General features: G+C 54.4%; 1 protein-coding gene across 1 annotated transcript; it reads right to left on the minus strand.

The window, feature by feature from the left end:
* Nucleotides 1–6: 6 nt before the first annotated feature.
* Nucleotides 7–1,047, minus strand: PURA (purine rich element binding protein A). The gene has a single exon (XM_049829682.1). It carries the CDS (start codon nt 1,045–1,047, stop codon nt 82–84), a length of 966 nt encoding a protein of 321 aa, XP_049685639.1. The 3' UTR covers nt 7–81.
* Between the last annotated feature and the right edge of the window lie 11,934 nt (nt 1,048–12,981).

A 12,981-nucleotide genomic window follows, 5' to 3' on the forward strand; every position in this document is an offset into this window, starting at 1 on the left:
TCGCCGCCGCCCCCCCGCCCCGCCGCCCGCCCGCCCTCCCGCCGGCGGCGGGGCCAGTCCGCGTCCCGGGGGGGCGGGCGGTCAGTCCTCCTCGGGCTCCTCGGCCTGCAGCAGGGCGCCGGGCGGCCCGGCGGCGGCGGCGGCGGCGGCGGCGGCGGCCTCGGCCTCGGGGGGCGGCTCGGCCCCGGCGCCCGCGGCGGGGGCGGCGGCGGCGGCGGCGGCGCGCTTGTCCCGCTGCTTCTCCTGGATCTTCTTCATCTCGTCCGAGTACTTGCAGAAGGTGTGGCCGAACTTGGCCCAGACCTTGTAGGGGACGGTGATGGAGTTGCGGTAGGTGGGCTTCACCTCGCTCACCCGCATGAAGACGCCGTACTTGTTGGAGCCCACGTCGAAGAAGAAGCGCTTGTTGTCCACAGTCAAGGAGGTGCCCTCGGGCAGCTCGGCCGGCTCCTCCTCCACCCCGTAGTCGTCGATAAGCTTGGCCAGGGCGTCGCGGAACTCGATCAGGCCCTGGGCCGGCAGGGCGATGGTCTGGCCCTGCGTGGAGCCCAGCCCCGGGCCGCGGTTGACGGTCTGGCGGACGCGGAGGAAGCGCCCGCGCTGGTTCTCCTTCAGATCCATGTAGTACTTGCGGTTCTCCCGCACCAGGAACTCGCTCTTGAGCGCCCGCCGGGGCTCGTCGGCCGCCTGCGCCAGCTCGGGGGGCTGGCTGGGCCCCAGCTGGGCGTAGTGCTCGATGAAGTCGCCCAGGTAGTCGCGGAACTCGACGGCCACCGACATGGAGAGGGTCAGGCGGCTCTTGTTGCCGCCCGCCCCCACCTCGGCGATCTTGAGGAAGCGGCCCTTGGCGTTCTGCTTGACGTCCAGGTAGAAGCGCTTGTTCTGGATGTCCACCCGCTTGGAGGCCAGCTCCTGCGTCTCGTGCTGCAGGCCGCCGCCCGGGCCGCCGCCGCCGCCGCCGCCGCCGCCGCCCGAGCCCGGCCCCCCGGCGCCCGCCGCGCCCCCGCCGCCGCCGCCCTGCTCGCTGCCGCTGTCTCTGTCCGCCATGATGCCGCCGCCCGCCGCCGCCGCCGCCGCCGCCGCTCGGCCTCGGCCGCCGCCGCCGCCGCCGCTTCTCGCCCGGCGCCCCCCCCGCGCCGCCGCCCGCGCCGCCTCCGCCGCCGCCGCCGCCTCCTCCTCCTCGGCCGCCCCCGGCCGCCGCCCGCCGCCGCCGCCGCCGCTCCGCCCGCCGCCGCCGCCGCCGCCGCCGCTGCTGCAACAGCCCCCGCGGCCACCAGCCGGCCGCTCTCGCGAGATCTGCGGGAGCGAGGAGAGGGCGCGGGAAGGCGGCAGAGAGCGGCCCCCGACGCCGGCCGCCCCGCCGAGTCGGGCAGCAGCGCCGCGCCGCCGGGCGGCCGCGCCGCGCCGCGCACCGCCGGCCGCCGCCACCGGGCGGGGGCGGGCCGCCCCCTCCGGCACCGTGACACACACACACACACACACACGCACACACCCCCCACGGCGCCGTGACACCCCCCCCTCCCCCCGCGCCGTGACACACACACACACACACCCCCCCCCCGGCGCCGTGACACCCCCCCCCGGCGCCGTGACACCCCCCCCCGCGCCGTGACACACACCCACACACACCCACACACACCCCACGGCGCCGTGACACACACACACACACACACACACACACCCGGCGCCGTGACAACCCCCCGCCGTGCATCAGCGGCTCCCGGCGCCTCGTCCCGGTCCCGCCGACGGGCTCCCCCCCGCCCCTCCGGGCGGGACCGGGACGCGCCGTCGGGCTCCCCGGGAGGGATGCTCCGGGACGAGACCGCAGAGGCGACCGGGGAGGAGTGGGGTCCGCCAGCGCCCTCCCCATCCCATCCCATCCCATCCCGGTGCGGCGCTCGCTGCGCGGAGGGGCTTCCCGGGTGGGAGAGCGGAGAGGGGGGATACGGACGTATTCGGGGCTGCGGAGGAAAGTAATTAATTACTGCGTCTGTGGCGCGGCGCCGGGAGCGGAGCGGGGATGGGGGCCGCGCGGAGGGGGCAGCTGCCGGTGGGCAGAGCTGCGGGCAGGGGACAGGGCAGGCTGCCCCCCGAGCATCCCCTCCCAGCTTTGCTTTTTAGGCAACTGCTGCTGCTTTCTGCTGGTGGGTTTTGGAGGAGATCCCTTCGCTTCCAGTCCTTGTTACTGAACCCCGAATCCTGAATCCCGAATCTCGAAACCCAAGCCAGCGCCAGCCCAAGTGAGGATGCTTTCTGCCGGTGCTGGGGACCGGGAAGCAAACTGGCAGGCTGGGTTTGGCTAAAAGTCCCTTCCCTGTCTGCTTCCCCGCCTGCCGCTTCCAGCACAGCAAGTGCTGACTTGCATGGAGGGCATCACTCTACCCTGAGCATCCCCAAAAAACTGCCAGCATTACACGAGGCAGTCGTGCTACGAGGCAGATTTCGCGGTGGCCTGCAGGATGTGCTCTGCGATGGAGGAAATAACATATGCGTTCACAGAGGAGAAGAAGAGTAAATTGCTAAGACATCTGCGTGTCTTAGCAGTTGCTTAGGTATCATGGGAGGAACCCCCAGTCTGCCCCATCGTTACTATTAAAGCCTTGGATATTAGTGACTCCATGGCTAATTAAAAAAAAGAAAGAAAACGGAGAGGAAAACGGTTTCCTTCTAATACAGAAGCAATGTTTTGGAGCTGCGGTGAGCTGCAGCTTGGAAGCTGGCAGCAGCTGGCTGTTGGTTTGCAGAAATGCCCTGCATGCCTGGGACGCGCAGTGCTACATGGATGCTACGTTTCATTTTCAGCCGGCCCGAATGCGAAAGCGTGCGTGGCCAGGCCAGCATCGCCATGCTGCACCCCTGTGGCAGGCTGAGGGCTTATGCTCTGGCAGTCCCTGTCTCTCGATTTGCTCTTTTCATCCTGAAGGCAAATGACATTAAACAACCCTAACTGAGGCCTAACCATGACACCTCTTGCTAACACCAGCAGGTATCCTTATGGAGTCTAACCCACTGCTTTATTCATGTGGTTGAGCTGGGAAATACATAACTGCTGAGGAAATGCATTTGGTGAAAACCTGGCGCCCAAGAAGCACGTGGCTGGTCTGTCACTGACTGCGGTGGGGTGAGAATTGCTGGTGGTGACAATGCTGGTCAAGTGCAGCCAGCAGCAGAGATTGTTCTTCCTCCCCAGTGCAGGCCAGCATTACTGCTTCCAGAGTGGATGCACTCCAGGTGGATGCTGGTGTTCCCAGGAACAGACCTGCCAACATTTGTCCTTTGGTGGGATGGTGTTGGTGGGACCCTGCTTGCTCAGCGTCGTTCTGTGTTGCTATTCATAGCGACTACCAAATACTCTGATTTTGAGTCTGAATTTGGCTTGAATACAAGCATTTGCTTATTTAAGTAACCAGAACAAAGCAAAAAATGCGTTTTTTCTTCCCAACGGGCAACCTTTTTCAATAGGAGCTCTACCATAGCAGCCCCTCCTGGGCGGCTGGCTGTGGCTGTGCTACCATGCTAGGTCTGCCCAGTGCTAAAACAAGAAAACGTGGCCAAAACAAGCCTGGGATGACTGCTTGAATGAAACAAGGTGCAAAACAGGACAAAGGCAATGGACAAATGCAGGAGCCAGGGGAATCTCTTCATACCTCGTCCAGGTACTGATGGCCAAAGACTGTGTAGGGATCTTGCAGGGACCTCCTGGGTCACACGCTGCCTTCCCTTGCTGTTGCAGTCGTATCAATATGTCCCATATGTTTATTAGGCTTCACGCTGGGCTGCTTCTGTGGGTTCTGCTGAAACCCATCCCAGACCTCTTTGCTCTGAAAATCAGAAATCAGTTCATCCCCAGCCTGAATGTATCAATGGCTTCTTTACAGCTCCACAGCTTTTGGCTTGGAGCTTTCGCAAGGTTTTCTCATGTTTTCTCCCCTTCCACATGTCTTTCAGTAGCAATTATATCCCCTTCAGCCCCTGTTCTGGTAGTCTAAATAAAACCAACTTTTGGTAGTTTCCTCTTGTAAGATAAATCCTCCTTTCTTTGATTGTTGTAGTTCTCCTTTATCGCACCAGTTTCAGTTCCTCTGAAAGACAGGGGAGAAGGTTTTCAGAGTCGTGGCTGGGATTTCAGGCTTAAGATCAATGGGCCTTTTGTTTCAAAATCCAATTTGGAGGGCTTTTAAGAACATATCTGATCATTACAGCAAGCATCTCAAATTTTGGAGCCCAAGCCTGTTATTCAGCTACAAAACAACAACTCTGCTGACTCCAAGAACTTGTACGAACATTTATAATCACAGGAGGGAACCTAAAAGCCATTCAAACAACAGATAAGATTAGTAATGAAAGTGGCTGGGGCGCAATTGTTATTGTGCAAGTCAAAGAAAAGGCTGTCACACATGGAGGATGTTGCCAAGGAAGATGCTTTTGAGTTGCCGAGCCATCCTTCTCCCATCCACTGTCCGGATTCTCCTGCAGTCTTCCCAGATCTATTCAGGCGTAGTTGGGTGATCTGCTGGATTAGGAGGTGACTGAGTTTAGACTTGCCACTGGACACAGCTTTTTGCCAGGATGTGTCAGACCTTCGCCCTGGTCCAGTCCTTGTTCAGTGCTCTCACCGTGGAAAAAGGAGCATATTCTGCTTCAGAGTATTTCCTGAGCCGTGATGGGGCTTGGAGCAATAAAGCATTCAAAGCAAAGTTGCCATTACCATCTCTCAGAGCCAGAGCATTTAGAAGGCAGTTACAGCCGCATGGGGATGTCTGAAGTTGTGCAAAGGCTTAGACCAGCCCCTGAACCAGACCATATTACAGGACAGTGAAAGCTTCCTTTGCTTTGCATCTGGGTCCTCTTCAGAGCGTGCCTTTGGAGAGAGGAGTTCAGCATGGCTTGTGCACTGTCTGCAAGGCGTTGGTTGCCCCGTGAACAAGCCCCATCGCGTGCAGTGAACAAGAAACTAGCACACCACATATGTAAGTCATTTATGAAGACGGGAATGATGAACTGTGCACACAATAGAGTTGCTATTAGGTCTGTCGATCCTAATTAAAAAAATACTTCTCAATGAAAATTATTTATAAAAAGGAATCACAGTGACCCTAAATCAAATTATTTGTGAATGGTTTTTAGTCTCCCAGATCAGTTAAAACTCTTGTGTTAGTCACTGGATGTCATCCAAACTACATGCTGAATGAATAACATGTCTGCCAAATTTCTTTTTTTTTTCACCCTCGCCCAGTTTGGCACAGGACAGTTAAAGTCATTTTTCTAAATATCTTTCAGAACATCAAGCAGCTGTAAAATAACAATGGAAAAGCTTGGCCACGGTTAACTGCAGCCCTCCAGTTGTAACCGCTTCTCTCAAAAAAAGTCACTCCGGTTCCTTTGATGATCTCTTTTGGGTGACTGGCGAAGCAAGGTTTCCCCCATGGGGGTACTGGAGGGTCACTGCCTGAGGGGTCACCCTGATAGGGAGCCTGGCTTCCAGGTGTTCAGGAGTGGGGCACAGCTGGATCCAGGCTGGCCCTGGGTAGAGGGTTTGTGTCTTTCTGGCCACCTGCTAGAGACTGACATCCCGAGGACATACCAGCCATTCCTTGTCCACAACTGCAGTAAGACACCTCTTTTGCTCATTCTTCAAAAAAAAAAAAAGGGGGGGGGGGGGAGGGGAAGGCAACTGGTGACTGCACAATGGCAGAACAAGTTCTTGCTTCTTGTGTCTGCAAAGATAAAGTGCTAATTCTTCTAAGCAGCATGTGAAGTCCCATCCAAGTGAATTAAGTTTGGGATTGTTTTCGTGATGGCTTGGTCCAATCATGCAGCGTGCTTTCTCTTTTCCCTTGACTGGCCTGCAAGCCTCCCCGCTACACTTTTCTCAGCAAGCTGGCTTCCTCCTCATCGGTTCTTTCTCTTTCTGACCGTGGAGGATGGTGCGGCAGTGTCACCTGCAGAGAGGGAGGATCCTTGCCAGTTCTTGGTTCCCAGTGAAGTTAGAGGGAAGCGTGGTTCTCCAGCTCCCCACATAATTCAGTAAGTGCTGGTTGCTGTTCTGTTGAAAACTAGCAACAAATGGCCACCAAATTCTAATCTTGCTGGTTTTCAGTGACAACAATTTATAAAACCAGGGCTTTCTGCTTCTTGCCTCCTAAGGAAGAATAAGGAGTAGAGTCCAGCATCATGTACAGTAGTTAGGAAGGTTTATGCAACCCCTAAATGTGACCATGCCCTGGATCGACACCAGCAGACTGGGGCTACACTCACCCCACTTTACAACAGCCTGCCTCCCGGTATCCAGCTTGTTTGCCTCTAGTTGAAGTGGTGCGATGCCTGGCTGGGCCTCCTGCTTCCCTTTCCTCTTCCCATGCCCACAGTGTTGGCTGGGAAGGTGCTCCATCCCCAGGCGTGTCCAGGAGGATGGGCAGAGCTGGCTCAGTGGGACAGCTGGCTCTGGCTCCTGCTGCACCAGCTGACTCATCCTTTTATCAGGATGAGGGCACTCTTGTGTTTTTTGCTGCATGATTCCTGTTGTCCTCATGCTGCCTTGCTGGTGTCTCCAGAGCTGTGCCCGGATGGTTCTGGGGTGCTACTCCAGGTCCTTGACTTGTACAGCTGTGCAGCAAGCCAACTGACAGCCTCTCTGGTCTTGCTCTTCTTTCTGGGCTTATGGACATGCTGGGGTTTGTGGGCTGTGAATCTATCCCCTCAAGGCATGTTTTTGGAAAGTGTGCTTTAGAAAGCACTGGCAGGCATTGCCTGCAGCACTTCTGGATTTACCAGCCCTGCCTGATAGAGATGCACCCTGCTCCTGTGCCAGAATACCTGATTTAGCCTGCCATTAATTTACAACCTCCAAAAGCTGCTGAATCAAACCAAGTAGGGTCACTAACATGTTCAAGAGCAGTCCAACCGTTGCAGGTTCCCACAGAAGAATGGGGTGGAAGAAGGCAGTGCTCTTCACACCATGTGGAGAGGAGCCATTGCTCGAGACGTCCAGGTATGTGTGTGCCTCGGTCCAGACAAACCTCCATGCCTCCTCCAGGCTGGGGGAGCTTTCTGGCCTTTTGTAACATCTGGTTTCTGAGGTTAAAACTCCAGCCCTTCCCTGACGCAGCTTCTTGCGGTCTGGTGATTCTTTCCCACTACTTTAAACCCCCTTTCCTTAAAAAGCAGGTGAGGATGTTGGCAATTCCCAAATCATGGACTAGATCTTTTACAATCCTTTGAAATGTCCTTCCTGTGTTCCCAGGTTGAAACAGCCTTCCGCAGCATTCAGACAACCTGCTGAGAGCTATGCAAGCCCATCATCTCACCTATCATTTCTCAACACTTTAATCTCTGGATGGTACCCAGATGCCAGCCTAAAGTTACTGATCTTGTGGGGTTTCTTTCCTCCAGTTTTTCTGTCTGAAGTGTTGTCTCAGTGGGAGCATAGGGCATTAACTTGACACGTGTGGAGGAAGTTTCCTATAGTCAGTGCATGTCCCCAAGTCCTTGGGGCTACTGGCCCAGGGCAGCTAGGGACACCAAGATGACACAATTTCTTTTGAGAAAACAGCTTCTTGTTGAGCTTGTCTTTCAGCCTCCTGCCTGTGCAAGTGGAATTTGACAGGTGGCTGCCCTGTGGAGACCTCTCCCTGGCTGGACCGTGGTCTGGTGCTGGTAAAACCATTTCTTCAGGCTCTTTATTACTGAGCCCTGTTGGGTGCTGGAGGTTGGATGTAGCTCTGCCACAGCTCCTGGTTGGAGCTGCCATGATTCACCGTGGCTGGGGAGGTGTGAGGAAGGCATCTTTGTGCTCCATGGCTTAATATGGCCAAGCTCCCCATGGGGCTACCTCATCCACCAAGAATGTTGAAATACAGTCAGATTTGTCCTGTTGGCCCTCCGTGTCTCCAGGCCCATCACTGCAGTCAGTTTGTGGTTTCCTTGCTAGCACTTCCCAGGCCCTACTACCTTGTCCCAAGCGGTGGGATGTTTCCAGTTCAGGAGTCAGTCTTCCTTGTGAAGACTGCTGTCTCCACACGCTGCTTCCCATCGCCCTGCAGAGAAACTGCCTCTCCCAGCTCCTAGCTGTCAAGTTCCCAAAGTGATACAGTACTCGAGCTGGTGGAGAAGTAGAGTTTAGAGCCCTTGGGGATCCAAAGCTGAGGCAGAGCTGCCTCCCCACTTCCATCCCTCCTCACTTTTCAAAATTCATACACACAGCAAACATAGAAGAAAGCTGTCAATAAAAACCATCATCTGGGGCCTTAATGTTGGTGGCATTGTCCAGGTCATGCTGCTAAAGACATACCTCCTCAGCAGCCCATTTACCCCTCACCCACTGTCTTCTCAAAGTACCAGCCAAAATAGTCTCTTAGGCCAACTGGGATTTATTAGGGTACTGCAGGAGCCAGAGGTGGGCAGTAACCCTGTCTGCCCTGACCTCCTCAAGTCCCTTAGTGCACCCATCCCTGTTCACAGGGAGCGAGGTCACTCATGGAGCTGGGGTGAAGGGGGGCTGTGGAGTTGTCTGAACTGACTACTTCCATCTGGGGCCAAAGAAATCCCAAACATTTGTGAGGATGAGAAAGAAGATTTAGAACAAATTGCAGTTTTGAAATGAGATTTAGAACAAATCACAGTTTTGCAGTTGTCAAGAAAAGAATGCTTTGCCTTTTTTTTTTTTCTTTTTTCTTTTTCCCAAAAGAGAAGTTCTTCTCCCAAGCTCAACCAGAAGTGATGTTTCACAACTGGACAGGAGCATTGGGATCCACAGCATAACAACTTTCCCCTGCAGAGGCCATGCAAAGGATGCTGTGAGACAGGATGCCAGCCCTAAAGCCTTTCTTTTTCCTTTTAAAACTCTGACTTTTAATGCATCTTTTTCTTTCCAGCATAGCCCAATTCTTTGTGCCAGAGAACATAGAGGGCAAGTTCCCTATTACCTTGCAGGAGATGTCATAGCTTTGGGGATGCAGGGTGGGACACAAAAGACAACACACCACAAGGACTTAAAGGCCTCCCCACCCTCAAAAAAAAAAAAAAAAAAAAAAAAGGGCAAGAAAGCATCAGCATAATCCTGTAGCACATGCTTTCAGCCAGATACCACAAATCAGCTAAGTGGGACTAAAAACAATGAATCCCTCATGGAGAGGATGAAATCATTGCTTAGCATAAAACATGTGGATTGTCAGAATGTATTGACATGGCAGCAAATGCCTGGATCTTGAGATAGGATGCTAACTCGACTGTTCCCACTCTGAGAGGACACAGTGAGTCCTCAGCTCTCAGGTGGGCTGGCTGCTGCTAGTGTGGCAAAGTACCAACTCCCCATCCTCTGTGGGGTTTTGTTTACATGGCTCTGAAAGGAAGACTTCCCCAGTACTCACACAACAAAGAGCAAACACCAACTGTGCAGATCAACCCGTGCAGAACAGACAAGTGCTTAGATTCATTACTGGATTGCAAGTAGTTGATGCTGTTGAGTTTAAATGTCCCTGTGGTGGAACCTTTTGCTGCATTCAGCTAATGGTTGTCTCCTGCACCCTGCTCCCACCTAGTGATGTAACTGACTGTGGTTTTCAATCTTTGATCCTTGTGGTGGTAAGCTACAGTCAGCACTGGCTAATGGATGTGTTCAAGGCTCATTCTAGTGGTGTAAGCTCATTGCAGACCTGCCACTTGGGTCCTGGGGGTATATGTATGTGTGTGAGTGAATGCAGCCCTGCAGACACATAGCTGCTATCCAAAGCAGTAATTTAAAAGGATACTACATAAACCCAGGAATAGAGTAGGAGAGCAGAAGCACTGGAGCTGTGTGCACATATCAATAATTTAAACACTTCAAACTCCCCTCCCTCCCAATTCTAAGATACAGTGGACAAAAACATGCCCTGGAAGCTCTTGTTGATGCCCAGCCAGAGATGAGCAGGAAGGACCCAAAGGCATTTCTGCAGATCCTCTTGCAGTGCAGGGGTCTTTGGGGAGGTGTTTATAAATGCCTGTTCTGTTCACAGTGCTCTTGGCCCCTCTCTGTCTTGCAGGCAGTCCAGCCTCAGCACTACCACCATGGCCATTGTCCAAGCTTGTTTTGAAATGCTTCACCCCCTGCTCTCTGCAGGGCTGCCCTGGTGCTGAGGCTGAGCAGGGAATTGCCCTGGAAGCAGGTCCACGCTCTCCAGCGGGGCTGGGGGCTGGTGTGCAGATCCAGGAGGAGGGAATTGCCCTCTTCAAAGCTGCTCCTGGAGGTTAGTCATTGTTCTTCCAGCACCAAAACTGCACGGGACATGAGGGTCTTGATCTGGAAGGAGATCACTTGTGAGGTTTCCCTGCTATTGGGCACGCTGGGAAAGGGCTTTTCCAAGTGAGATTGTGCGTTTGGGTGGGGATGGCCAGGACGAGCTGGCAGCCCCTGCAAGCCTGGTGCTGTCCCTGCCACTCGTGTCCTTTCTTCTGCCCCTTGGTAGGGGTCTGCACACCTTCTTGGAGGGAGGGTCAGGGACAGACGAGGGCTAGCGGGAACCTTCTGCCTTCCTCGGGTCCCACCCCGGTGTGGAAAGCCGTGTTTTTTGCAGGGTCAGGTGAGCTGCCAAAGGGGCAGAGCTGGCTGAGCAGCAAATTGGCTGCAAGGAAAAGGTGAAACAGCAGTCTTTTATTTTCCCAAAGCTGCAGGGAACAGCAGCCGGAGGCATCTGGCCAGTTGCTGTGGCAATTTGGGCACTGGCCGAGGGGAGCCGGGGAGCTGCGTGGCAGCTCTGGCTGGAGGAGGGCAACTGCTGGGTGCCTTTGGACAAACGCAGTGCTGGGGACCTGCGTGCAGAGTGGAGCCGAGAATCTTGGAGATGGTGCTGGCAGGAGGGAGCTCCATCTGCCTTGCCTTGGGGAGTGGGGTCTCCTCCAGTCTCCCAGGCTTGTTGCCCCAAAACACCAGGAGGGGTTACCATCTCTCTCATTTTCCTGGTGTTCCCTTTCCAGAGAGGAGAAGTACCTGCTTTCTGCCTCGTCAGAGCAGGCAGATGGTCTTAGTCTGGGGTGTGGATCGGGCTCTGAGCCCCCACAGTGGATTGTCCCCTTGCAGGGCACATGCCAGAGTTGCTGTTTCTCTCCCTGCTTGCTTTGCTGGAGGCTTCCTTGGGTGGCACTTGCCCATGCACAGTGCCCTGTGGCCGGGTGGTGCTGTGGAGCCAAGGGAAGCCCGGGGCTACCAGAGGTCCCTGGCCTGAAGCCCCAGAAGAAGGGGCCCATTTCTGCCCCTGGAGCAATTCCTTGGGCTGCTAGCTCCTTCTTCTTAGTTATGACAGCAGAAGAGAAAGAAAGAGGGCAAGAACTGAAGCAGTCACATGTCTCAGCGTCTCTCAGCCCTGGTGCCCAATGTTTTTTGTGTTTCTTGCATTAAGCTGCCTTCCAAGAAGACTTGCACAGCTCCTGGAGCTGGGTCTGAGTTTTCACACTAGCCCTGTGCTTGGTCTTGCCCTTTCTGAGATAGGTGATGTGTCCCATGAGCTTGACCTTTCTCCAGAAGGCTGGACCCTCATGTGGACATGGACCCCACAGCCTTCCGGGCCGTGCCCAGATTCAAGCAGGGCACCCGCTGCTCCAGCTGGTGCTAGTGGAGCTCGTGCTGATGCTGTTTGGCAGTCATCAGGAGAAGAATTTTGTTGGATCCCCTGAGACGAAAACACTTGGTTGACTGTAAACAAACCTATTTATGCAGATGCCCCTCGGCCTGGCAGGGAGCTTAGAGAATGTGGGAGCTTTGGTCCAGAAGAATTTATAGCTTGTGACTTCTAAACTACTCATTATGCAATCATCTACCTGAGAACAACAAAGGCATCTCATTATCAGCTCTTCACAGCAACTGGCCATGGTGACAAACAAAGTCCTTTTGGAGGACATGAAGAGATGGTCCCTAAGTATGATTTGATGGAGCAGGCTGAGAGTTTGAAGCCATCCTTCAGGTACTGCAACACTGGCCTGTGGCCCACTCAGGTGGCCTGCACCACACCTGGGAGGAGGCATCCACCGGACCCCAGTCCCTGTCTTTGCCAGGGGGATAAAGCTGTTCTTTGAACCATGCTCCAGTGTCTTCCCTGGGCAGAAGCCACAGCTGTCCTTCAAGGAGAAGGAAGACCTGAACCATGCATTGACCATGCTGATAGATGGAGGTATGGGCCAGCTCTGCAACCCTCCTGCAAGAGATGAGAGGGGGGCTGCCACTGATGGGAAGTGGATGTGATACCACCCTTTAAAAGTCCATCAGTTTGTGGACCTGGAGGAAGAGAAGAGCCCACCTAGCTTCTCACTTGAAGCTTCACCAAGAAGCAAAGGGGCTGTGGCAAGGGTGTTGTCTAAGGGCAGCAGAATCGCTTGTCATTCACAGGGTGATGGGCTTGATATCTACCAGCTCTGAGGTGATGAAGAGGCCCAGCTTATGACTGCAGAAGCCCCATGTGCCTGACACGGGTGCTGTGACAAGGAAGAGTCAGACACAAGGTGGAGAGAAGTCCTCTGTTACTCGTCTGCAAGTGACTTCCCATGGGCAGCATCAAGAAATGTATTGTAACAGGGAAATGTTTTAAAGTATCTAATTTTATTTATGAATTATTTAACGTTTGCTCTTATCTCTTTCAGAGCTGCTTTGGGAGTGTTTTCTGGAGTATCATCATGGCCCTGGGAGCTGGTGGGATTCCTTCCTGTCCTACTGAGACCTGGCTGGGGTTTGAAAACCTGGGATGCCTGCTCTCTGTGGCGTAGCTGGAGACTTCCAGCTCAAGGATGTTGTCCCATAACTTGTCTCAGTGTCATGGGATTTTGCTGAAGGGGTGTTTAATTAAAACCTCTCAAGCCATAAGCCAGACTCTTACCATGGAGGCAACATCTCTTTACTTTTCCCCGCAAGATGCCATGGGAAAAACTCTATAAAGGTACTGGGTCTCTTGATACTCTGGTTTCTTATAGTGCAAAAGAGGCTGCAGGGTCCACTCTGGCGCAGTGTCCACAAGG

Source organism: Accipiter gentilis, chromosome 26 (assembly GCF_929443795.1).
Source record: "Accipiter gentilis chromosome 26, bAccGen1.1, whole genome shotgun sequence".
Classification (NCBI taxonomy): domain Eukaryota; kingdom Metazoa; phylum Chordata; class Aves; order Accipitriformes; family Accipitridae; genus Astur; species Astur gentilis.